The sequence below is a fragment of the Rhinatrema bivittatum genome, chromosome 2 (genome assembly GCF_901001135.1).
Source record: "Rhinatrema bivittatum chromosome 2, aRhiBiv1.1, whole genome shotgun sequence".
In the NCBI taxonomy this organism is placed as follows: Eukaryota; Metazoa; Chordata; class Amphibia; order Gymnophiona; family Rhinatrematidae; genus Rhinatrema; species Rhinatrema bivittatum.
In genome coordinates this window covers 330,596,556-330,623,084 of record NC_042616.1, presented here as the reverse complement: position 1 = coordinate 330,623,084, position 26,529 = coordinate 330,596,556, and the positions used below count along the sequence as shown (strand labels likewise).

The 26,529-nt window shown below is 42.8% G+C and overlaps 1 protein-coding gene across 1 annotated transcript in view; it reads left to right on the top strand.

Moving 5' to 3' along the window:
* FKBP9 (FKBP prolyl isomerase 9) overlaps positions 1-24,962 on the top strand; it is a 72,291-nt gene extending 47,329 nt beyond the window's left edge. The window contains exons 6-10 of the mRNA XM_029589785.1: positions 51-196; positions 5,991-6,177; positions 17,064-17,209; positions 20,537-20,700; positions 23,633-24,962. Coding sequence (XP_029445645.1) covers positions 51-196; positions 5,991-6,177; positions 17,064-17,209; positions 20,537-20,700; positions 23,633-23,815 — 826 coding nt within the window. The 3' untranslated portion in view covers positions 23,816-24,962. The remainder of the gene's footprint in view (positions 1-50; positions 197-5,990; positions 6,178-17,063; positions 17,210-20,536; positions 20,701-23,632) is intronic.
* The last annotated feature ends 1,567 nt before the right edge of the window (positions 24,963-26,529 follow it).

Below are 26,529 nucleotides of genomic sequence, written 5' to 3'. Positions count from 1 at the left end.
TGCCTTATTTGCCTTTTATTTCATGAGGTGAACACCTTGTTTTATTTTAGCTATTCACGGAACCACACTTACGACACCTACATTGGGAAAGGATATGTGATCGCTGGCATGGATGAAGGCCTTCTGGGCGTGTGCATTGGAGAAAGGAGAAGGATTACCATTCCACCACATCTGGGATATGGAGAGGAGGGAAGCGGTATGAAATGCTTTTATCACAATACAGCAGACTGTGGATCGATGAGAGAATGTAAAAACATACATAAATCATCACTGACATTAAACTAAGTTCTAGGTGTTACTCTGTTTACATACGGGCAGATACAGTACACTGCGCTCCGTTGGAGCGCACTGTTAACTCTCTATTGGACGCGCGTTTTTGACGTGCTAGCGTTACCCCTTATTCAGTAAGGGGCCAAAAACGTGCATCCAACCCCCCCCCCCGAACCTAATAGCGCCCTCAACATGCAAATGCATGTTGATGGCACTATTAGGTATTCCCGCGTGATTCAGAAAACAAAATGTGCAGCCAAGCCACACATTTTGCTTTCAGAAATTAGCACCTACCTTTGGGTACCGGGAACGTGCACAGAAAAGCAGTAAAAACTGCTTTTCTGTGCACCCTCCGACTTAATATCATGGCGATATTAAGTCGGAGGTCCCGAAAGTTACCAAAAGTTTAAAAAAAAAAAAAAGAAAAATTTGAGGTCGGCCCGCGGGTCAAAAACCGGACGCTCAATTTTGCCGGCGTCTGGTTTCCGAACCCGTGGCTGTCAGCGGGCTCGAGAACCGACGCTGGCAAAATTGAGCGTCGGCTGTCAAATCCACTGACAGCCGCCGCTCCGGTCCAAAAGGAGGCACTAGGGACGCGCCTAGTACCTCCTTTTGCCTGTTTTTACCGGCGGGCCTAATTTGCATAGTGAATACCGGCTCTCCCGCAGACTTTACTGTATCGGCCCGATAGTTGGGTTGAAAGAAGGTTAAAGGTCCAGTGAGTCCAACTTTTACATAACAATCCAGTAGCTCTGTCTAGCAATCTAGTGAAGCATTTCTCAGGCTGTTGTGGAGTTCCTCTACCCTTCTGCCAGTCTGGTTTTTGGCATATCTACAATGAATATGCATGAGATAAATTTGCACGTTCTGCCTCCAGTGCATGCAGATCTATCTTATGCATATTTCTTGTGGATCTTCTGAAAACCAGACTGACTAAAGCAGGGATGACCAACTCCAGTCCTTGAGAGCCACACACAAGTCTGGTTTTCAGGACATCCACAATTTTATATGCATGAGTTAAATTTGCATGTACTGCTTCTGTTGTATGCAGATCTATCTCATACATATTAATTGTGGATATCCCGAAAACCGGATCTGTATGTGGCTCTCAGGGACTGGAGTTGGCCACTTCCGGGCACAAGAATATTCAGGGACTGGTGAGATGCACTGGAAAATGAAACTTACGCGCACCTAGAGTGAATCCTGAGAGGAATCTGTCCCAATCGTAAAATGTGCGGGTGAATTTAAGTCATACCCACTGATATCAGCAGATATGATATCTTTCATTTAAGTCATACCTGCTGATATCAGCAGATATGATATCAGCAGGTATGACTTAAATGAAAGATATCTTTCATTTAAAAATGTATCCACTTTTTCACTTTGTTCATTGTCCACTGACAAAATGTGCCACAGTCTCAACACATTTAATAAAAGAATTCCTTCCTTTGAAGGTAGGAAAATCTTTTTCCCCTTAACCACAGAGCGTGCTCCTTTGTTTTGTGTATTGCTCCTATGGTAAATAGATCACCTGCAGAATCTGATGATTTATTTTTATGGTGTAATTAAACACTACTGGTCTTTTTGAGAATGACTGCCAACTATTGAAACAAAGACCTGTATCGGCCCTTATGCAGTAAATCAGTGATATTTTTGTGTTTGTAATTTACTGTGCATTTAAAAATATATTAAGAACGACTTGACAAAGAAATTATAGAGGTGATGGCTTAACAGTCCTCGGGGGGGGGGGGGGGGGGGGGGGGGAAACATAAAATTCAAAAGGAATATTTAAACACCAGCACCTAGTATATGAGATCCACAAAAGAAAGGGCAGGGGAGATTCTAGAAAACCTAGGAATAAGGTAAAAAGAAGAAAAACTACCAAGAGGAGAGAGACCCCTCTACCACATAATGCCTGCAGAAAGGAACAGTGGTTCATTAATAAACGAAATCACCCATATTATCAAGAAAAAACCTTGTTCTCTTTGAGTCTTCACACTTATCTGACACCTGATCATAAGAGAATACACTTACAAGGAAGTCTTACAATACGTGTTGCACCCAAGTGCTTCCTGTTTAATAACTAGAATTGTATTCATATTATCTTTGCTTTTTACTTCCACACCTATCTCCCCTCCCAATTTAATTTGTACTATAACATGCATCTTCTGCTTGACTTTACACATTTATTACAAGCTTAGCTGTTACACCCCTGTATTTTTCCTGCTTAGAAATAATCAAGTATTGCCCCTTTCAAAGTTTAGTGCATCTTCCTGGTCTCGTGCCCTGCATGCATCACCCTGCGGTTGTCCACATTAAAGTTCATCTCTCATCTTTGCCCATTTCCCCAGGATCTCTTTAAAAAATTATACTTTTTCTTATTTATTCCTCAGAGTCATTGCTAAATTATTAAATAACACAAATTTCTTTTGGATCATACGTCACCACAGGTCAAGCTGGAATCCTGCTGATTTCCTTCCATTCAATCAAATTGGTCCCCCATTGCCCATGAAAATAAACCTTTTTCTGGGATATGTCAAAAACCTTAGCAAAAATCCAGCTTGACTATAGCACTGGCTTTTCATATTGAGGTAATTTTTTTTTGGGGGGGGGGGGTTCAAGAATGTCTGCAGCAAAGTTGATCTGGTGGGGCCTGTATTGCTTTTTAAGCCAATGTGATGCTTGCTGATCCTTCTCTTTCTATGGTATGTGACCCTACTTCATCCTCAAAACGTGTTTAAGATTTCAGTGCTAACACCTCATAAGCCACAGTGTTATCTTTCCCTGTTAAATATGAAAATGCTGTAGTGCATATGAAAAAGCGTATCTGCCTTACACCCAAGACTGCTTTGGATTTTGAGAGAGAATCTTCTGTGGTGTTAGCCAGAGCTGTTTATACCAAGGGTGGCTAGCCACCAAACTACAGGGGGTCATTTGTTATGCCATGGAATTTTATCATGGGAGGGGACAAGTACTGGGAGGGGCATTTCCATAGTATTTATCCCCCTCCGCGGTAAAATAATGCAGCAGCTTCCCTGCAGCAATTTTTTGTGAAAAAATTCCATGAGAACAAATTTTGCGGGGAAAGGGAGGAAACATGTGGTGATCAACTTTAATTCTCCCTCTGTGTATAATTCCCCTCTACAAGGATCTGAGTAGATCCCCACCCGCTCCCAAACTGCCTCTTAGAGGTGGCCCGATAGGGGAAAAGTTAAAAATTAGAGATCAAAAGTTGTGCGGTGATGCCCCTCTCCTATTCCCAAACTCCTCTTCACTTACAACCCGCCTCCCTGGTTCCAGTCCCCACAACCCCCCCCCCCCCCCCCCCCAGCTATCCCCCTACTGTAGAATTAGTCCCTGGTAGTCTAGTGGGGTCTGGAATGTCCCCAAAGGCTCTGAGCTGGTTGTTGCCATCGTTCAAACTGATACCAACTGACCTTCGTGCCTATTGTGAAAGATGGCAATGACCAGCCTGGAGCCTAGGGGTTGCTCCAGACCATACTAGACTACCAAGGACATATTCTAAGGTGTGGGGTAGGGGGGTTGGAACTGGTTTGGAGGAGGTTTGATTGTGGCAGGGGGATTAGATTAGGGCGGGTGACTTTTTTTTGTGAGTTGGGGGGGAAAGGGAGGTGGGGCATCGCCACACGACTTTTGATTTTTTTTTTCCCCCTGCTGTGCTACCTATAGAGGCGGTAGGTGGGTGGTCAGGGGTGTCCCCATACCCTAAAGGGGGGATATTATATGGTGGTAGGGGGGATGTTTAGGGCTGCTGTTGACCCTTTCATTTTCAGGCCAGGAGCAACAGGATGATCCCGGGGAAAGTTAACTACAACTCCTGAGTTGTAGCTAACTTTCTGGAAAATAATGCAGCTTGGGATGTTTCTGGCAAACCGTGTTGTTTTATTTCCATAGATTTAGGTATGGAGGAGTTACTTTGCATACATTTGAACATTTTATGCTTACAAAGGACCTCATTTAAATATGGGGCAGCTTTTAGGGTGAATATTGCATGATAAGCACACATTGCATGTTAAAACGCTTATCGTGGCTTAGTAAATATACTCCTTCAGAACTTGAAACTACTACTTCAGAGTATGGCATCGAGGCTATGAGGGGGTGGGAAGACGAGAGATACGCTGCACTCTGGCTTCAACTGGGGGAACTTTAAGATGCTTACCCTGCTCTTTAAACATTTACACTGGGGTGAGCCTAAGCATTTGGTTGATGACCTTGCATAGTACGTGCTAATGAGGATATTTAGATACTTTGGCTATTTCCAGACTGTCTGTAACCAGAAGTAGAGTATTCTTTTATTTTTGTGTCATCAACTGGGAATGCCTCCCCTTATGATCTTTGCGTTGAGAACAATTACCTAAGGTTTAGGAAGAGGTCAATGGACGGCTTTGACAGTGTATTCTTTTTTTTTTTTTTCAAACTTTTTATTTAACATTTTCATATATACAAACATCAAACTCTGTTAACATGAATAGGGTAACAGCAGAGAGCATAGATAAACCATTACAAGTGTCAGTATCAAATCTACCTATACGTATTGCACTCTATACCAGTTTCACCCCCACCCGCACCTTGACGTCTGCAAATCTAGTAAGGGTCCCAAACCTTTACATAACCTGCTGATTTCCCATGGAGCCCGAAGGTAATTTATTCCATTGCTGCAGCATCCGCCACACAATTCTTCCAGAAGATCAGTGGTGGGGGATGTTTTCTAGTGGACTGGAATGATTAACCTCGCCGCATGCAGCAAGTGGCCAACCAGTTGTCTAGTGTGCTTGATAAAAGTCCAAATCCCCCACACTCCTAGTAAACACGGTTTGTGGCGTCCACACAATATCCCATTGAATAATCAGCTGCACCTCTCATTGCATCATACTCCAAAATAACTGGACTACCCTGCAAGAGCACCACATATGAAGATATGTGCCCCCATCTCCGCACCCTCACCAACAAATATTGCTAGTGCTCTCAATCTTGGCAAAAAAAGGTAGGGCTTCTGTATGTGCAGTGAAGTAATTTAAATAGCAGTTCTCGTTTTTTAGCACATACAGAGACCTCCAAGACTGAAACGCAAATATCCCGCCAATCCTCTTCATCAAGGGCCATTTCAAGGTCTCTGTTCAGTACTTGATAACCTTCCTATTTGTTTAGGGTTCACTAAAGAGCTTAATAAACAATATACTTGTGTAATAAACTTTGAGACTGGGCGTGGCTGAGAAATAATTTTTCGGAATCCATTTCTGACTCTTAGGTTTCCCTACTCCCCCAAGCAACTGCCAGTAGACTTAGTGTGTGTGCACATATTTCTGGCACAAGTCTGTGAAGGAAACAGGCGCCTCACCCTCCTAAGGCTGCCCTATACTTTCCCGGACAGTATTCTTGAACTTTTTATTACTGGTCAAGCTTATGCCTGGTAGAACACAGCACTGAATAATAATTTTGAGTAATAAAAAAAAAAAAGTTTTTAGATTTTTTATGTCTTGTGTTTGATTTTGTACAATGTGTTTGCTTTTACTTGTTGGATTACTGTTTTCTGGTTTTTATCGTACCCTGTTTTGATGTGTATACGAGATAGGCAGGTAACTAAATTTTAAGAAAAAAAAAAAAAAAACCAACTTGCACACCATAAGAGTTGATTTCACAGTTCTTTCTGCAGCGTGAAAGCATTTTAATAAAAACTCCCCATCCACCCCTCTACTTAGGGAAGATTCCAGGTTCTGCTGTGCTGGTCTTTGATATCCATGTCATCGATTTCCACAACCCATCGGACTCTATCAGTATTATCACGCGTTACAAGCCCACCAGATGCACGGAGCTGAGTAAGAAAGGAGACTACCTGAAGTACCACTATAACGCATCACTCATGGATGGTACAGAGCTGGACTCCACGTGAGTATGGGCAGAGGATAGTCTTTCATTCTAAAAGCTATGTATTAGTTCTGTAATATTCATGACAAGCAGCAATATGGTTTGTGTCAGTGAGCAGTCCTGCTGTGGCTGCCATTTCAGTATTCCTTTAGCTGCTTCCCTGGTGCCTCTGGAGATGCTGGATTTGGAATGCAGTCAGAGATGAGAGAATTTTTGGATTGGATTGATCCATGCGTTGTAGGTGAGGGCACTTATGAAGTCTGTCATGAATCAATGAGATCCAGTTTGTGTGAGGTGATTTTGTGACTCCTTCCATGGATGTAGGGGGTCATTGTTGTGCATATTTTTTATTGATACATAGCGAGTGGTGAATATTGCTGCCTGACTTGTGTGTTCCAGAAATATAAACACACTCTATTTTCAGTGTGTGCAAGTTTGCAGTTGGTATTCAGAGTTAAAAATGATGGGATGTTTTTATTGCTGAGAAATAAAAATGCATAATGTATTTGCATATCCCCTCCTCACATGCTGAATTTGCTGTAATTTTATGTTTTAAAAACTACTTGTTTGGCAAGACAGAAGCAGCATGTAGAGAGGGAATATTGGCCGAGTTCCTTGTAAGCTGCATATATGTGTCATTGTGCATCCAGATTTCTCTTGGTCTATGCTTTTTCTACCCAACAGTCCTGACTTGTGTCCTTGTGCATACCACCTCCTCTGACAGGAATGTAGTACTTTACCACTTGCAACCTCTGTCGATTGCTCCATAATTCCAGTAGCCTTAGGTTTTGTGTTATGATTTAACATGAGATGTAAGGAGTCCCAAGCAGTTCAAAAACAGCAAGACTGCTGGAATCATTGGGCAGTTGGCAGAGGCTACAAACAGTACAGTACTGTACTACTGTTGGCCAAGGGAAGGAAGGGGCTCAGGGTGAGGGTAGGGATGAGAGAATAGCTCCAGAGAAGGGAAGGGGTGAGAGAGAGAGGAGCAAAGAAATTGAGGAGGAGGATACAGAAGGAGGTGGGGTGAGACCATAAGAGAGGATGACCCATAGGGGAGGGAAGGGAATTAGGAAGACAGAAGCTGTGGGTGTAGGGTGGGTAGAGAAGAGCAAAGAGGATCTGAGATAGGGTGAGAGAGGAAGGTCCTTGAATCAAATGGGGGAGGGAAAGTGAAAGGAGAAGGGATCAAATTGAGGGATGGGGATGGAAGCTGGGATTAAAGTAAGAATAGGGAGATGTGAAAACAGATAAGGGATTTGTATGAAGGTAAGAAAATGGGATGGAGACAGAAGAATAGGGATGATAGGAAAGAAGGGAGAGATGAGAAGGGTAGACAGATGGAGAAATAGAGACGAGAAGGAGAAGAGTGAGTTCTGGTTGAACAGGGGAAGAAAAGCTGAAATATGTGGATGAAAGATTGAAGAAAACAGGCTGGGATGAAAGAGTAAGTGAAGAAAGGAGTGGGGAAGTTAGGAAGATTGAGGACTAGGAGAGGTAAATGGAGGAGTGAAAGACGGATGGGAGGTGAGGGGCATGGCTGGAAGGGGTGGATAGGGAAAGATAAGGGTGAGAGGAGAAAAGGAAGCTGTAACAGTGATTCTCAACCTTTTTTCTGTCGGGATACACTTGACAGATGGATCTGACATGCGTGACACACTGAACACATGACCATCAAGTGGCTAAATGTAAACATACACTCTGCATGAACAGGAATCCCCTCGACCCCCCCAACAGTGGGTGCAAAGAAGAATTAGGACATTACCCATACAACTCACCATTCAAAAAATATATTCTGGTTCTGGTGTTATTTCAGTAGCAGCAAAACAAACTCCTACTACCAGGCACCATAGACCTCCTTATAAAAAGACAGTAATTTACTACCATTATATGTCCTATTGAGAAAACCCAACAAATAAAACTGATACAAATGTCTACATGCTAGTAAAATACCTTGCCTTGGTCACACAAACAGAGCTGACATTCTCTAAGAACAGAAAGACCACAAACTACAAATATGGAGACTGGAATGGATACCCCAAAAAGCCATTCTGCATGCAGTTTGGACATCCTTCCAGTTGAGTCATTATTACTTATTTTAAATAGGTGTTAATAAGGCCTAAAACGTTGATTGATTTGTAAGATCTTCTGTTAGTCAGGTGATCGCAATTCCATGATTGAAAAATAATTTGAAGTAGCTAAAAAGGTAAGAGATACAAGGTTAGCATTCATAAGCTACAAGAGATCTCAGAAAGAGGAAGATGGGTAATAATATCTGGAAAAGCTAAGAGAAGTTGGAAAGTAGTTAGGAGAGCAAAGATGCAAATGGAAGAAAAAATAGCAAATACAGTAAAATAGGGGGACAAGACCTGTTTTTAGATGTTAGAGATAGAAGGAAGTGTAATAGTGAGATTGCGAGATTTGGAGATGAAGCAAAGGAATATGTAGCAAAGGAATTGTCATCCAGTTATATTGTTCCATATGTGCCACTGTTCTATGTAAAGCCCCTTATCTCTGTTGGGCAGTTTATCGTTATATGTAAACCGGAGTGATTTGTAGTCTCTATAAGAACCTCGGTATATAAAAATTAAAAATAAATAAATAAATAATGTAGAAGCTGACAAGTTAAAACCAGAATTGCTTAACAAATATTTCTGTTCAGTGTTCACTGAGAGGAGGCCAGGAGCAGGACCACATAAAACGGACACGAATAGGATTGGAAATGAGGTAAACCTCAATGATTTTCAGAAGACTGTGTTCATAAGGATCTAGCTAAACTAAAAGTAGATAAATCAATAGGACTGGATGGGATAAATCCTTTTCAGTGCTTCTTTAGAGTCAGGAGTAGTGTTAGAATCCAGCCACCTTCCCAGACGCCTCTGTGGCGGATGTTCACTGTGCAGCAGGGAGCTGCCATTGGACACTCTGTGTGTGATATTAGGACCCAGTGAAGAGATGCTTAGGGCATGTGTGCGCATCCGTGCCTTCCTGGACTTGGATTCATTGCCTCAGCAAGAAGGTCTCCTGGTTCCTGCTTCTCCTGTTTTGCTCAAGTCTGACAGCCTGGTTCCATCTTCTCGGCCTTCAGCGTTGCTTCGATCTTCGCCTATGGCTCTGCTGGGGATTTCAGCTCTGCTTCAGCCTCAGCCTTGTCTCAAGCTGTCAGTCTTGTCCTTGCCTGGCTTCAGCCACAGCCTGGCCTTTGTATAGACATTTGGACTCGTCATAGTCTGATCTGTGCCAAGACTCACTCTCCTGCTGCTGGCGTGGGTCTCAGGACTGTACCTACGAGGCTGCATCACCATGAGCTCAGTGAAATGTGTCCCCCGTGATGAGCCATCGCTGCTTTGATCACCCAGATGCAGAAGAAAAAAACAAAATTTGGTCTCCTGCACCAGTTCATCCAACAGGCCCAGCAGCAACTCGATCAAGTAAAAGACTCGCTACAGATCTTGTCACAGTGTTTAAACATAATACAAGTCCATCCAGTTTCAGTCTCAGTTCTAGTTCTGGCGAACCCTGCACCAGCAGCTATCTGGACTGGTAAGTCCTTGATTCAATTACCGCTACCTCCAAGGTATGTGGGTGATCCTAAAGCTTGCAGAGGATTCCTTAATGCGTGCAAGATGCAATTTGAATTGGAGCTGGCTCATTTTTTCTCCGACCAGGTCAAGATCACGTATGTACTCTTCTTCTCGCTTGGGCCTCTCCCTTGTGGGAACAAGATGATTTGCTTCTCAGGAATTTGGACAGTTTCATTCAGCAATTCTGTCTGATCTTTGATCAGCCTGGGTGTGTCACGTCCGCTACCACAGAGCTCCTTTGTATTCATCAGGGCAATCATTCTGTTGGCGAATATGCAGTAGAATTCTGTTCTTTAGCTTCCAAAATTGGTTGAAGGTGTGAGGATAGCCAAACCGCAATTTTTTGGCAGGGATTATCTGAGAGAATTAAATATGAACTTACAGCATGGGACCTTCCTCTGTCCCTCGAAGCACTCATTTCCTTGGCTATTCGTATTGACCTGAGATTTCAGGAATAGGCTTGTGAAAAGAAAAACTCACGGACCTTGCTCGTGGTTCCCAGACTTCCAAATGTCTCGAATTTCATCTTGAAACCACCAAAGATGGCTGCCTTTGAAGAGCCATGCACTTGGGTAATTCCCAACTTTCGCTTGATGAGAAACAAAAGGCAAAGATCGCAAAATCTTTGTCTCTGCTGTACTGCACAAGGTCATTTTGTCTGTTATTGCCCCCTGAGACCGGAAAACTCTATAAAGAGAAGTCTTGTCAGGAAGGTGGACTTGCATCATCCTGCTTCCTGTCTGCTACTATCGGTTCCGGTGTGTCTACGGAAAACACTCAGTTCAGACCGAAGCTTTAGTAGATTCCAGAGCCGGGGGGCATCTTTATTCAAGAATCACTACTACACCAATGTGGTTGCCCTATTACCAGCTTAATCACTTCCTGTGTCACTTCATTTGTCGACAGAGAAACCCCTACCTGGTAGTGTGACTACAACTTCCTCGCCCATCACAATGCAGACTGGGTCTCATCAAGAGAACATTCAGTTCTATGTACAATCTAAAGCATCCATCCCTCTTGTACTTGGACTACCCTGGCTGAGTCTTCCTCAACCATCTATTGACAGGAATTCCTTACAGATTGACCAATGGGGTTTGTCCTGCCAAGAACATTGTATCGTTTCATCTTTGTCTCCGGCCTCTTCACTTCAAACCACATCTGAAGTGCTGGATTTTGCCACTTCAGTGTACATCCTGTTCGTACATGAACTCTGAACTGTTTTTTCCTCCTGCCAAAGAACTTTTGTCCATCAATCAGAACCAGTCTCAGTCCTTATCCAAGCTTTCAACCTTTTCTTCAGTTAAGTCTTCTACTTTGAATGTTTTTACAGTTCAGTCTCATAACCAAAGAATCTCTGGATTCTTGGTCTGGACCCTCAAGCCCCAGTTGATAAAATAGTACCTTTGTCTCCTCGGAAACTCAAGAGAAGAGGCTTGAGGAGGGGGTACATTAGAATTAAGCTGCCTTCCCAGATTCCTCGGTGGTGGATGTTCACCATGTGGCAGAGAGCAACCATTGGATGCTCTGATGTGTGTGATACTAGGACCCAGCAAAGAGATGATTAGGGCATGCGTGCATATTAGTGCACACGATTTGGCGCACGTTGGTGGGAGAGTCTGGTATCTGCCCCGATGATGATATCACATGCTCAGGACTACTTAGCCTGCTCGGACTTGGATTTGTTGCCTCTGTAATAAGGTCTCCTGGTTCCTGCTCCTCCTGGTTCCACTCTATTGTCTTGCTCATGCCTTTCAGCTAGGTTCCTGCCTTTGGCCCCAGCCTGGTTCTTGCCTTTAGCTTTTGCCTGGTACCATCTTCTCAGCATTCAGCTTTGCTTCAGTCTTCACCTTTGCTTCAGTCTTCACCTTTGGCTCCACCGCAGTCTTTAGCTCTGCTTCAGCCTCAGCCTTGCCTCAAGCCATCAATCTTGTCCTTTCCTGGCTTCAGCCGCAGCTTGGTCTTTGTATAGGCTTTTGGACTCATCGAGTCTGTCCAGAGGGGGCTATTAGAATAGTCCAGTTGTCTTCCTGAGAAAGCCGGACTCCAGCACCGTCCCCCTCGCACATCCTCCTCTGTCGGGGCTCCCTAGGCCCAATCGGGGCTAGAGCCCGCTCGCGTACTCCACGAGCCGTGCAGAGGAGGCAACAAAGATAAAAGAAAAAGAAAAACAAAACAAAACACCCGAAAGGAACCCGCATCGACCTTAGAGCAGCGCGCACACGGTGAGTCAGCCGCACCTCCTGAGAGGCACTAGGCCAATCAGAGGGCGGCAAACAGGACTTTAAATTGCGGTGACTACCTCCGGCGTCGCACGCCGGGCGTCGCGCGTCCGAAGGAGCGCGTTCTAAGGGGCCTGCCCCTTAGCGCGCCCCTTGGAGTGTCCCAGAGCCAGGACCGTTTACTCGTTTACCTTCCAATCAGGGACTATTTACCACCACTACCTCTGGATCCCTTTAGAATACTATAAAGTCAAGAAAACACCTCCAAAGGCAATGGACACACCACAGCCTACTTATTAGAGTACCAAGCATATTGCACTCTTAACCCTAGCAATCTCTGGTATCCTGATCTAGCATTCTGCACTTCAGCCTCCAGCACGCATCCTATCAGCATCTAGCAGCCATTCATCCAATTCTTCATCCAGCAGACTCCCATCCAATTCTTCATCCAGCAGCCACTCATCCAATTCTTCATCCAGCAGACTCCCATCCAATTCTTCATCCAGCAGCCACTCATCCAACTCTTCATCCAGCAGCCACTCATCCAACTCTTCATCCAGCAGACTCCCATCCAATTCTTCATCCAGCAGCCACTCATCCAGCAGCCACGCATCCAGCAACCACTCATCCAATTCTTCATCCAGCAGACCCTCATCAAATCCCTCTCTACTATTAAACCAATTCTACTATACTAACAGCTCTCAAACCCATGGGCTTCCCAATTCCAATCCTCCATTACAGGACCTATCCCACAGGAAAACATTCCTTGATCTCACGCCCACCTACTTACAAATCCCTTATCCCCATCATGATTTCCCCATTTCCCCAAACTTTAGGCTTAGCTCTTTTCTCTCTGATACTATTTAACGCTCAATCTCTCTCCAAGAAAACACTAATTCTTAATGACATTCTCCTGGACAACAATCCTGACCTCTGCGCTATCACGGAAACATGGCTTAAACAAACGGACACAGCACTAATAAACCAACTTCCAATTCAAAGTTACGATATTTTCTCCATTCCCAGAAAGAAAAAAAGGGGAGGAGGTATCCTCCTAGCAGCCAAAAAAGAGCTAAAAATTACTCAATTCCCAATTAGTTCAACCTCAAAAATCGAAACAGGCCTATTCAAATCAGACCATCTGCAAATTCTTCTAATCTACGCCCCCCCAGGCCTGCTGGAATCCAATGCATCACCCATACTAGAATTAATAGCAACTCACTTAAATCTAGATCGTCCTACCATAATACTGGGCGATTTTAACCTACACGTCGACGACCCCATTTGCTCAACTAATTGCGAAGCTTTCCTAACCGCCATGTCGGCTTTGGGCTTCAAACAAATCATAAACAAACCGACCCATAGAGCAGGCCACACCCTGGACCTTATATTTGTTAACTCAAGCATATCACACTCAACGCCACCCACATGCAAACCAGTCCCCTGGTCAGACCATACTTTAATATCTTCTGCCTTTTCGGTGGAACAATCAAGCAAAAAATGTGTCCCACTTCCAGAATTTATATACAGGAAATCCTGCACATCAGAGGAATTACACAATCATCTGGTCCCAGAACTCCCACTCATAGACATCACCTCAGCCAACTCAGCCCTTCACTCTTGGAACAAGATAACAGAAACAGCAGCAAACAAACTCTGTCCACTGGCAACAAAAAAACTCAAGCAGAACACTTCCAAAAAACAACCTTGGTTTAACGAAGAACTTCAAAAACGCAAACACTCCCTCCGACAGAAGGAAAGCAAATGGCGGAAATCACCAACACCGACCTCCCTCTCTGCTTACAAACTCGCACTACACCAATACAAAAACGCCACATTAAAAACTAAAAGGGACTTCTTTGCACAGAAGATCCACCACATTATCTTCGATTCCAAAGCCCTATTTGCCTATGTATCTAACTTAACACAAACCATTACTCCTGACATCCCAGCAAACCTAGCACAAGAAAAAGCTGAGGAATTGGCCCTCTTCTTTAGCAACAAAATCTCCAACCTGATAACACAGCTGAGACCCAACACTTCAGATCCATCAAACCTATATTTCCATCACAACAAAGACACTTCTCTACAATCCTTCGAACTATTCTCTATATCAGAGATACTCTCTGCATTGAAGAAAATGAAACCCTCATCACACCCTTCAGACTACATCCCTTCCAAACTTCTCCTGCTAATACCAGACACCATCTCTACCGCTCTGACAGACATCATTAACTGTTCACTAGCACAAGGAATTTATCCTGACGACCTGAAAATTGCATCCATCAAACCGCTCTTAAAAAAACCGAACTTAAACCCCAATGATCCTACCAATTTCCGTCCTATATCAAATCTCCCGTTCATAGCCAAGGTAATGGAAAAATTGGTTAATTCCAGACTCTCAGACTACCTCGAAGAACATAAAATTCTGTTCCCGACCCAATATGGTTTCAGGAAATCTTTAAGTACAGAATCACTACTAATTTCCCTGACTGACTACCTTATCATGGGCCAGGATAAAGGTCAAGCTTACCTGCTAATCCTCCTGGACCTCTCAGCTGCCTTTGATACGGTTAACCACTCCATCTTACTAATTCAATTAGCAAATATTGGAATAACAGGAACAGCTCTATCGTGGTTCAAATCGTTCTTAGGGAACAGAAAATACAAAGTTAAACTACACAACAAAGAATCTCAGCACTACTCTTCCTCTTCAGGAGTTCCACAGGGCTCCTCCCTCTCACCAACGCTCTTTAATATCTACCTGCTCCCTCTTTGCCAACTTCTAAACAAGTTAAACCTTAAACACTATCTATATGCAGATGACGTCCAGATAGTCATCCCCATCAAAGAATCCTATACTAAAACTCTTGAATTCTGGGAATCTTGTCTTCAAAAAATTGACGGACTCCTCTCCAACCTAAATCTAATACTAAACTCTTCAAAAAGCGAACTCCTCCTAATTTCCACCGAAAACAGTAACACAGACACAAATCCACCACCCAATTTACAAACCCCACAAGTAAGAAACCTAGGAGCTATCTTCGATAATAAACTAAACCTTAAATCATTCATAAATCAAACTACTAAGGACTGCTTCTATAAACTTCAAGTCTTAAAAAGAATAAGACCACTGTTTCACTTTCAAGACTACAGATCAATTCTCCAATCAATAATATTCGCTAAACTAGATTACTGCAACTCTTTACTATTAGGTCTTCCCTCTTCTCACACTAAACCCCTTCAGATGGTTCAAAACACGGCTGCAAGAATATTAACAAACACTCGGAGAAGAGACCACATATCACCAATTCTCAAAGACTTACATTGGCTGCCAATTCACTACAGAATTATATATAAGTCCATAACCATTATTTACAAAACCATACATCAACACTCTTAGCTCAACCTTCAAATTCCTCTCAAAAAATTTACTTCCAATAGACCAATCAGAGAGTCCTACAAAGAATCCTTACAAGTACCACATTCCAAAACCATGCGACACATAACAACCAGAGACAGGGCTTTTTCCACCGCAGGACCAACACTGTGGAACTCCATCCCACCAGATTTGCGACAGGAACCCTGCCTCCCCACATTCAGGAAAAGACTCAAAACGTGGCTTTTTATGAAAGCATTTCCTGACCTAAACTGAACTTTAATCAGTCTTTGACTAGTCACTCTGACTTTACCTTAATATAACAATTAACTCCACAGCATTAGGGCAATTCGTTATCACCTCAAATGCATTGATAGGCATATATGTATCATATGTATCTAGTTAAAAACCCCTGCTTTTCTCTGTTCCAAGTTATATTACTCCCTTGTTTTATTGTAACTGCAACTCTTAACTTTCACTTGTATATTGTTTACTATTACTACTACCTTTATAATTTATTGTTATTTATTGTTATTTATGACCTCTTGTTACCTCTTCACTTGTTAATTGTAAACCGACATGATGCGATACCCATCGCGAATGCCGGTATAGAAAAACTTAAAATAAATAAATAAATATGAAAACAGACTTAAACTCTAAACATTTATACCATGGAGGAAAGACTAGATAGGGGAGATATGTTAGAGACATTTAAATACCTCTGAGGTATCAATGCATGGAAGGTGGGCTCCTTTCTTTCAGTGGAAAGGAGACTTTAAAACAAGGGTTCAAGAAAGGAGACAGACTGAGGAGTAATCTATGGAAGTATTTCTTTACAGAAAATGTGGTGGCTGCATGGAACAGTCTACCCTTGGAGGTTATGGAGACGGGTTCAGTATCTTAAGCCAAGAAAGCATGGGACAAGCACAAGGGATCTCTGAGGGAATGGTAGAGATTGTAGAGCTGAGCAGTTTTGCGGATGGGCAGACAAGATGGGCCATATTGTTTTTCTGCCATCATGTTTCTATAAAAGCTTGGTGTATTTTAAGGATGGTATTGAATAATTTAGGAAGATCTTTATGTGGAAAAATAATGGGGTAATTTTTTTCAACACAACATTTTTAATTATCACATTATGTGAAGCAGTGGAAGAGTTTGGGACATGTATTTTGTGATGTGTGAACTTCTGGAACATACAGTGGAAATGTTCATAAAAATGGCACCAAGTGTTTTTTTGCCTTATTTCCCAGATTTATTTGGTTTAATGTTAATCTGTGATCACTTTTTTTTTTTTTCAGTTTTTTGCAAAATAGATTGTCCTTGTTCAGACTTGCTTTATATGATGGGTTGGTTTTGGAGATTTGTAAGGACAGCGTTTGTTGAGCTGAGTTGGCTGACCTCCTACTTGTTAAAGAGGAGCACTGGTGTGGAAGCTTCCTTCATAGCTCTTTGTAGGATCTCAGTCTCAGACTGCCCAGTAAGAGAGGACTCAGGGTGAGAATGAGAGAAAAGTTTGAAGAAAAAACCTCCAATCCCCTGCTCTAGCCTGCTCTGTTTTAAGCGTATGTTCTTGTGTGAGTGAGCCCCATGGCACTGCTTTCTTAATTGATGGATGGCACAGGATGGCGAGCCCCAGAGAGCCTTGTAGCTAGAAATGGCATGAGCGAGTTGAGCAAGCGTGTGTCCACAGGGTAGATAAGATCCTGCATGTGCTCTTTTTTCCAGGATGCGGTATGGTAAGACCTACAACATAGTGCTGGGCTCTGGGCAAGTGGTGCTAGGCATGGATATGGGACTCCGAGAGATGTGTGTTGGAGAGAAACGCACCGTTGTCATCCCTCCTCACCTGGGCTATGGGGAAGCTGGTGTCGGTAAGTAAACAGAACAGAAACAGTAGAAGACCAGAAAAGTAAAAGAATATTTTGGGCTATCTCTTTTTTTTTTTTTTTTTGTAGGAATTTCATCAGTGATTTGAAACATTGAACAGTGCAAATGCTTTCCTGCTGAGTTCTTTAGCCCTGAATTTTAAAATTTTGTTTGTAAAGTAACATTTTTGAAAAAAGCTTTTACATTATAGAAACATAGAAATGACGGCAGAAGAAGACCAAACGGCCCATCCAGTCTGCCCAGCAAGCTACCCAGTTTATCCATTTTTTTTTTTTTTAAATCTTCCCCCCCCCCTTTTTTCTCCCCCTCCCCCGTCACTATTGGCTTCCAGCACCCTCCGGCCCCAATTCCCTTCCACCCCACCACCAATGCAGAGAGCAGCACCGTATCCGCATCCCAATGAACATCCAGCTCAATCAGGGGTAGCAACTGCTGCATTGATCTTAGTGCTGTGATGCTAACCAGAGTGCATCTTCCTGATACCTCCAGTGCATGGAATTGAATGCCTCACCTAATTAACTGAACCCTAAGGCGTAGCTGACCTGGGCAGGCCTTTTCAAATCCTGTCTTATTCATTCATTTCACGGTAGCAAGGGGTCATGGGGTTGAGGAGTGGCTTAGGAGTTAGAACAGTGGGCTGAGAAGCAGGGAAGCCTTCTCAGTCTCTGGAATATCTAGAAGCTCTTCTTGATACCAAGGCAAGTCAAGTTTTTCTGATGGGAATGAATATACAAAATCATCAGCAAGGTGCAGACATTTCTCTCAGAGTTTGGGATTATCTGCTACACCTTTGATTTCAGACCATGGGCTAAAGCTCACATACACTGTCTGCTTTCTCAATGGTCCCAAGCTTACAAAACTACAATGTCCATCCTCGCCTTTTGAAGCTGATAAAACAGAAACTCCTTTGATGGTTGACTCTATTCAATTTACAAAAGGGTATGAGCTTGGACCCTCCTTTCTGGGTGTTTCTAATACAGAGACAGGTTAGTGTTACTTCAGTTTCCGCCAATGGCGAAGGGAAAGGCAATCTGAGATCTTTCTGACAATGCCAGTGGTTTATGTTAACAAGCAGGGAGACACTTAAAGTCAGGGGGTGACCAAGGTGGCAGATGCCCCCTGCAGGTGGGTAGAATAGAATATATTGCAGATCTTGGTGTCTCACTTTGCAGGCCTGGACAATGTTCAAGCCTATTTTCTCAGCAGAAACAGATTGGACACCAGAGAAAGGGAACTTAGCCAGGAGGCTTTCCAGAGGATATTAAATCTCTGGGGTCTTCCTCACTTGGATCTTTTGATGACTCACAAAAATGCCAAAGTTCCCTGTGCAAGGCGTACAGCTCCATAGGAAAAGACACCTTAATCCAGCCTAATTTCCTCTCTAATCTCTGATAGGAAGAACTCTTGAGAGGAATAGTTACACTTTGCTGGTAATTTTAGCAGCTCTTGATTGATCAAGAGGACTGTGATGTTGATCTAGTAAGGTCAATTCTCCAGTACACTTTCTTGAGGATCATGGACTCTTAATTCAGGGTCTAATTCTCATGGAGGATCTGGTTTTATTTTATCTTCGGTCTGGCTCTTTAATTTCAACTTTATTGAAAGTCCTCAGTAATTCCACTTCACTGACATGTTTGTGTCTGACATCTACAGAGGCATGCTGCAAGGAGTGGCCTATTTTACCTTGCTATTCAGATGTTTCTAACATCTGACCTTCTTCCAAAGAGAGTTGGGCAAAGGAAACTCTCGAAAGGTGCAAGTTGCAGCTACTTCATACTTCAGGGGCAGAGTCTAGAGAGTTTCCATTGCTACCCATCCTGATCTCATTTCTTCCAGATGGGGGTGTAGTGGGTGTGTGTTTAAGCACATGTGACCTCTTTCAGACTTCTGGTCCCTCATTGTGATCTTATTCTGATTCTCAGAGTTTTAGTTTTTAGTTGGGTCTCCATTCAAATTTCTTAAGGGATCTTTTCTAAAAGATCTGTCTCTGAAGACTATTTTTCTGGTCACTATTTGTTCTGTCAAACAGATCACAGTGTTGCAAGCTTTGTTGTTTAGAGATCCTTTACTCGTTTTTTTTCCTCTGATTCCATATCTCTTCATCCAGTCTCTTCCTTTTTACTGAAAGTGATCTCTGATTCACTTAAACTAATCAATTTCTCTCCCAGCGTTCTTGTAGGATACATCTCTCTGATTGTAAATTATCTATCAAATTCTTATTAGATATTTGGAGGTTACCAATCTGTTCCTAAAATCTGACAGATTTTTTGAAGAGCCACATAAGAGTGAGGCGGCTTCCAAGGCTTCTTTGGCTACGTAGCTTAAAGATACAATTGCTTAAGATTGCCTACTTGAAAGGCCATCAGGCTCCAGAAAGCTTTCAGGCTCACTCAGTGAGAGCTCAAGCTTCTTTCTGAATGGAGTCGTCAACTCTTTCCCTCTTTCTCCTTTGCAAACTTTCACTGAGCATTACAGACTTGGATGTATGTGCAAGAGAGGATGAGGCTTTTAATGCTGCTTTTTTTCAAGTTGGCCCTAACCTCTTCCCTCCCAGATTAATTGGACTTTGGGTATTTCCCAAGCATCTGAACTGGTATAACAGAATAATAAGGAAGGAGACATTTAACTTACCTGATAATTTCCTTTCTTGACTCCTCCTACATCAGTCCAGGACCCTCCTGGCAAGTTGGGCATGTGCAGCAATTGTTTTGCATACAGAGATATTGTAGCTTGCTCTTGTCTAGAAGACAACTGGAAGTTCACTTGTTCTCTTGCTCCTCCTTATTAACCAAAAGAATGTTGGTTGGTATTTTCTTGAAAGAGGATCCTTTTTAGATGTTGTATTTCATGTTATTTATAGGTTATTTTTGAGTCAGTTGTTAGTTTTTTTTTATCCTTCATGGCTTTGACATAATACCGGCTTGTGCTGGAGCTGCAGCACAGTAACAATCAATGTCTCAGAAAAAGGTGCGTCTTCAGTCTCCATCTGCTAGTAGGAAGAGTAAATCCACATGTCTGGACTGGTGTAGCAGGATTCAAGGAAATTAAATCATCAGGTAAGCTAAATTTCTCCATTTTGTGTCAAATAAGCAAGCTTAACTCCTTTAGTTCCAGCTGAGAGAAAGAAATGCCTCCTGGTTGTAAGGAACTGCAAGTGTCAGATTGTCATGTGTGTAAGGTAACTTAAGAGTTTCTAAGGGACAAACATTTCTTACTAGGCAAGACAGAGTTCCCAGAGCGTAGCAAGGAATCGTAGAAGGCACATAGAATCTCATTTTGATACAAGTTTCCTCTTTTGTTCTTGGTGACAGATGGAGAGGTGCCAGGCAGTGCTGTCTTGATTTTTGACATTGAGCTGCTGGATCTGGAGGCAGGGCTGCCTGAGGGATACATGTTCATTTGGAATGAAGAAGTCTCGGCAAATCTCTTTGAAGAGATAGATAAAGATAAGAATGGAGAGGTTGTCCTAGATGAGGTAGGTGTGCCACACGGATACAGAGCTAACAAGGCTAAAAGTGCATAGAATCGGGCTAAAGGAACTCCTTTCAACAGAAGAAAAGATACTGTTTAACAGGCCGATACACTACAGTGCGCTCCGATGGAGCGCACTGTTAACCCACATCCAACCCCCCCGAAACTAATAGCACCCGCAACATGCAAATGCATGTTGATGGCCCTATTAGTTATTCCTGCGCGATACAGAAAGTAAAATGTGCAGCCAAGCGGCACATTTTACTTTTAGAAATTAGCGCCTACACAAAGGTAGGCGTTAATTTCTCTCGGCAGTGGGAAAGTGTACAGAAAAGCAGTAAAAACTGCTTTTCTGTACACCCTCCGACTTAATATCATGGTGATATTAAGTCAGAGGTCCCAAAAGTTTAAAATAATCAAAAATAAAAAAAAAAAATTTGAAAATTGTCCCGCAGCTTGAAAACCGGATGCTCGATTTTGCCAGCGTCTGGTTTCCGAACCCGTGGCTGTCAGCGGGTTTGAGAACAGACACTGGCAAAATTGAGTGTCTGCTGTCAAAGCCGGTGACGGCCGCCGCTCCTGTCCAAAAAGAGGTGCTAGGGACGCACTAGTGTCCCTAGCGCCTCTTTTTACCGCGGGCCCTAATTTGAATAAATTATTTTTCTGAATCGCGCGCACAGGAGAGTGGCCTGTGCGCGCGCCGGGAGAGAGGGCGCTCGTCCACTCTCCCGCGCAGTTTACTGTATCGGCCTGTAACTGCAGTAAAACCAAGGCAGCAATTATTGTAGCAGTGGACAAACCTATACTGGCTGATGTATTCAGAACTCTGCAGCAGGAAGATTGCATTTTCAAGCTCAGGTTGTGAGTGTAAGGGAAGGTTTGTGTCACAGGGTAGTTGCCTCTGCCTCACAGTGACAAAAGAAGGGAGATTCCAGAAAGCATTTTTTTTTTTTATATATATATGTTTGATAAAAGATATTTTTAAACTTTTCCACAACTACTTTGAACTGCCACCAGTAGGCTTGTTTGTATCCTACTGGCAGGGCCGTCATAGAAGTGGATGCACTCTAGGCAGAGCCCCCGGTTTCCCACATCAGAATTTCAAAAGCTCTCTGGCAAGAGTTGGCAAATTCTGTGGCAGATTTGCATACTTTTATGTATATATTTGCAATTTAAATAATGCATTTTTTAATTTTTTTAAAAATATAATCATTTTCTGACCTTTCTGTGCCCAGTTAATTTGGTTCTTTATTAGAAGAAAAAGGGATTTTAGTGACTGGGGCTGGGAGGAAGGAGGGGATGTTGCAGAGGAGGATATGAAGAAGGAATCTTAGGTAGGAGGGGTAGCGAGTTAAGGGAGGGAGAGGGAGGAGAGGATGGGGATTCAGGGAGGATAAGGACAAGGAGAGGAGAGAATAGAGGTCAGGAGTGGGATGGAGGAAGGATTAGGTATGGGAACGTGGGAAGCAAGGGAGTATTTGGGATGAGGTGGAAGAGAAGAATGGAAGACTGGGATGAGAAAGGAGCAAGAGGCTAGAATAGGGATGGGATAGAGGAGGAAGGAAACCAGAGACCCAATCACACATCCATTTCTTTTCCTTCTCTCCCCTTCTAAAGCCCCTTTGATTCTTTGCTCTCCTTCTTTCACTTCCTCTCCCCACCCAATCCCCTTGCTCATCCTGTTCTTACTCTCACAAATCATGGTTCACTCCCTTGCTCGCCATAAACCCTGACTCATTCACCCCCTCTCTTCCCCAATCCATTCATTCCCTCCCCATTTCATTCTGTCTCTCTCTCCCCTTGCCATCTCCAGTTTACTTCCCTCCCTCTGTTCCCTACCCTCATCCCCAGTTGACTCCTCCCCCTCACTTCACTTTGTCCCTCTCTCCTTCATGATTCTTGGTAGGTTCAGTCCCTTTGTCCCCTCTGCCCAATTGCAGAGTTATTCCCTCTGCACCCCTCCAGATCCCCTTACTCACCCACTCATTAAGCTAACAGGAAGGTTACACTGGTAATTTTGCAGTACCTCTGGTGCCTCCTTCTTTTCCCCTGCTGGGGAGAGGGGGAAAGTTGCATCGCCCACACTGCCGCCAATGATTTTCTTCTGTGACAGGTGGGCAGGAGAGGAGCAATGCACCAAGCACTGTCCCACTGCATTTTTTGAGAAGGTCCCCGGTCTTCTGAGGCAATTTGGTGCAGCATCGACAAATCTGCACCAAGGGCCAAATTTTGCAGCCCTTACCACGGCCACAGAATTGCGGGAGACCAGGGACCTGACTATAGGATACTAATCCTTTAGGCCTATAGGATCAAGTCTTCCATCTTCTTTCACACACTTCTGCTGGTGGGGGCAGGGGCCTGAAAGAGCTTTTTTATTTAAGAAAATTGTATTTTTACAGCAGATATGAAAATCCATTGTTTACGGGGGGGGGGGGACACACACACACACCCCTCCTATCTTTTTGGAGGGAGATTGGCGCACCTTTGCGGCACTAACACGTTCAGTGTTTATCTGTGTCAAATGGGAGAGCTTCCAAAAGTTGAATCCTTCATTATAACTGTATGGGGATTATTCTTCCCATTTTATATCTTCCTCCAGCTCATGTAGTTTAGTTATTATTGTGACCGTCCTGGTCTAGGACCTCCCTCTGAAACTCTGCAATCCTGGGTGCCAAGTACAGACACTGGTCCTTATTTTGGGATGATCGGTACTTCCTTCCACCCACCCCATAACAGACTGTGAAAATTGCCTCTGCAGCATTCCCAGCTGTCTCAGGAAAGGGAAGACCCGAGGGCAGGGATCAGATCCTCTGGGTGGCGGGTTGTAGCACTGCGACTGGAATTTGCATGCGCTGTGTATTTAAATTCATCAATATTTGTTTGAGGGAAGAAGGTGTGAGAATTATGCCTGTATGTTTGTGTATTTTTATTTACAGTTCTCAGATTACATTCATGCTCAGGTTGATGCTGGCAAAGGAAAACTGGCTCCTGGCTTTGACTCCACGAAGATCATTGAAAACATGTTCAAAAACCAGGACCGCAACAATGATGGGATAATGACAGCAGAGGAGTTCAAGCTGAAAGACCAGGAGCCCAGTAGGGCTCACGATGAACTGTAGAACAATCCAGATGATGTGCTGCTAGCGTGTGTGTGTCTGGCTGTATGCACGTGGGTGCATATAGCTGCTGGTTGTTATGAACAGTGAACGGAGAGAGGGTAGATTTATGGTGAGGCGGAAGAACACTGGTTACATTCTATTTTTGTTAATCAATGCTAAGTGCCTTTATGTGGGATTTAAAAACAAAGAAAGTGTTTTGGTGAATTATATATATATTTTTTAAACCGTATAATTTTGTGTTCATGGGGTGCATGTGCTATGCCAGTTTGTGAGGACAGTAGCGGATGGAGAGGACAGAAAACGGGTGCCATTAGATTTCAGACTTAGGACAAACTCCATTGGGATTCTCTGGCTTACCAGTAAGGAACAGATTAGTGTGGTTCCCATGTTAGTCTACTTGGACACGCAAAAATAAAGGCCAATGCAGTAAGTCATAAGTGGTATGATTTTATTGAACTGATTAAGGGGAGTATTGTTCTTGAAGACTACTTATAGACTTAATCCAGTAAAGAGGTTTCAGCTAGTTTGTGGTCCTTTCCTGCAGGAAGCAGTGTGCAGTCCTGCTGCATTTGAGTTCTAGGATTCTGCACTCTTGATCTGCCCTTTGTATTAAATGTCATGATCCCTCATCCCTTTCTCCAGATCCTCTGTGCAACATTTGGAAGGTTCTACGCAGCACTATGTAGCGAGCAGCCCAGGAGCACAGCTGTACACACATGCCGAGTCTAGCCTGGGCTTAGAGGTGTGCCTGCAAAGATATCCTGCAGAGAGTCCAAAATCCTGGGTGTTTGATTTTGTTGGTGCTTTCAAGACACCTTCAGCCTACTCTGAGATAAACTTTGTGCTACTTTTCCATTTTTAATTTTTTTTTAAACCTATCGGCTTATGAAACAGCAAAAGTTGAGTGGATTCCCAGATTGTAGAATTGTGGAGATATAGGTAAATACAAGGTTTTTTTTTTTTAATATACATTGTTAAAATATGCCCCCTATGCCTTTTGGATGAATATTGGTACTTGCTCTGAGATTCATTAGCAGCAGGAAGGCAATTGTTAGCTAGGCTTTAGGAGGACAGTCCAGGTTTGATCTTCACAGTATTAAATTGTACTCCATTTTTTTTTTTTTTTAAATAAAACTGATTTTTTTTTCATTTCGGCTTTTTTACTTTTTGTAAAAAAAAAAAAAAAAAGAAAAAAGCAAAACCCAAAAAACCCCCCCAAACCCCGCCCCCCCCAACCACTATGTGAGTTGCTGTGCTGGAAAATCTTTTGATTAAATACAACCTTGACCGACATGTCTTGTATTTCTTTTTTTATGGGACATGGAGGGGGTGAGCTCTATTGTGGGGTATTTGTTATAATAATGCCCAGGCTAATTTGCATACTGTTTGAGTATGTATCTTTACATCTGAAGTTCAATGCACGGTGCAAAAATACACAACAAAATGTAACAATGACAGCACAACGAATCCATGCAAGGTAAATATAATTCCTATGCAAATCAGCAAATTACAAAACAAAACATAAGTCTTAAGCATCTAACAATGGTTAGAAAGCCACAAATATATATATACACATCTGCTGCCATAGATAAAATGCAGCAAATAAATACATCTAATACAGAATATGGTTATCAGTAGCAGATATTGACATAGGTGAGATAATGAAAAATCACTAATAAAAGCACCAAAAATGAGGGCAATTACACAGTACCTTCAACCATCCAGATCAGAACTAAAATTTGTATAGGCTTGGTATAAAAAAAAAAAAAGTCAAATCTCTTAAGGCTTTATGAAAAGACAGATCAGGAGGGAAGGTGGCACATCGACAGGCAGCATGCTCCAAAGATTCAGTGCAGGAAAAGAAAGTGCCAGATTATGGGTTTTGTAAGCTTTGGATCTTTTACTGATGGAATTTTGAAAAAGAATCCAGTCAGAGAACTGACAGGCCACGCAGACACAGTTTAATTTCCCTGAAAACCAGATGATACAGAAAGGGAAGGGTGCATCTAGGATCACTGCTCTAGTGTTATTCCCCTCTTAAGTACCTGAATCGTAACTTGCCTTGAGCTTGCATTTGGAAAAGGTAATTAATTCTAAAGAATGAAGGGTTACAGAGGAAATTGTGGTATTAAAACCAATAGAAATGCATCAGAATAGTGCAAGAGCGCTTCTCTTCCCCCTCACCCCCATCAGTAACATACTAGAGAAGTTGGAGCGGGTACAGTAAGATCGGTAAGAGAGTTGTTGGTTATTAGATAATAAACCAAACTCAGGGTTTGGCTCAGTGTGTCACTTCCTATTGGTTGCACATTTCCTGCATGTTTTCATATAATTAATACATTAAAAAAACAATGTACAAGAGGATGTAATACTTACATACCTCAATGAGGTATGTGCAAGTGGAGGCCCAGAAAGATAGATATACACACACACACTCACAAAATGTACTTTTAATTTTCAAGTCTTCTTTGATACCTCTTCCTGCAACCCCTTTGTCCCTTTCCTGGTAGCAGTTTGTGCATAAGCAAGGGAAGAGTGACAGGGTGGGGGAAGGGCAGGATTAGACCAATAGCCCTTGCCTTGGGCTAATCTAGATTTAGTTTCAATCCAGCAAAGCTCCAGTAATGCAGTAAAAGAGGCTGCAAAGTTATTTGTGGGCTAGAAAATTGTTGAAGCAAAGCATCTGCAAAGGCAGCTATTTTAAAAGAATCCCA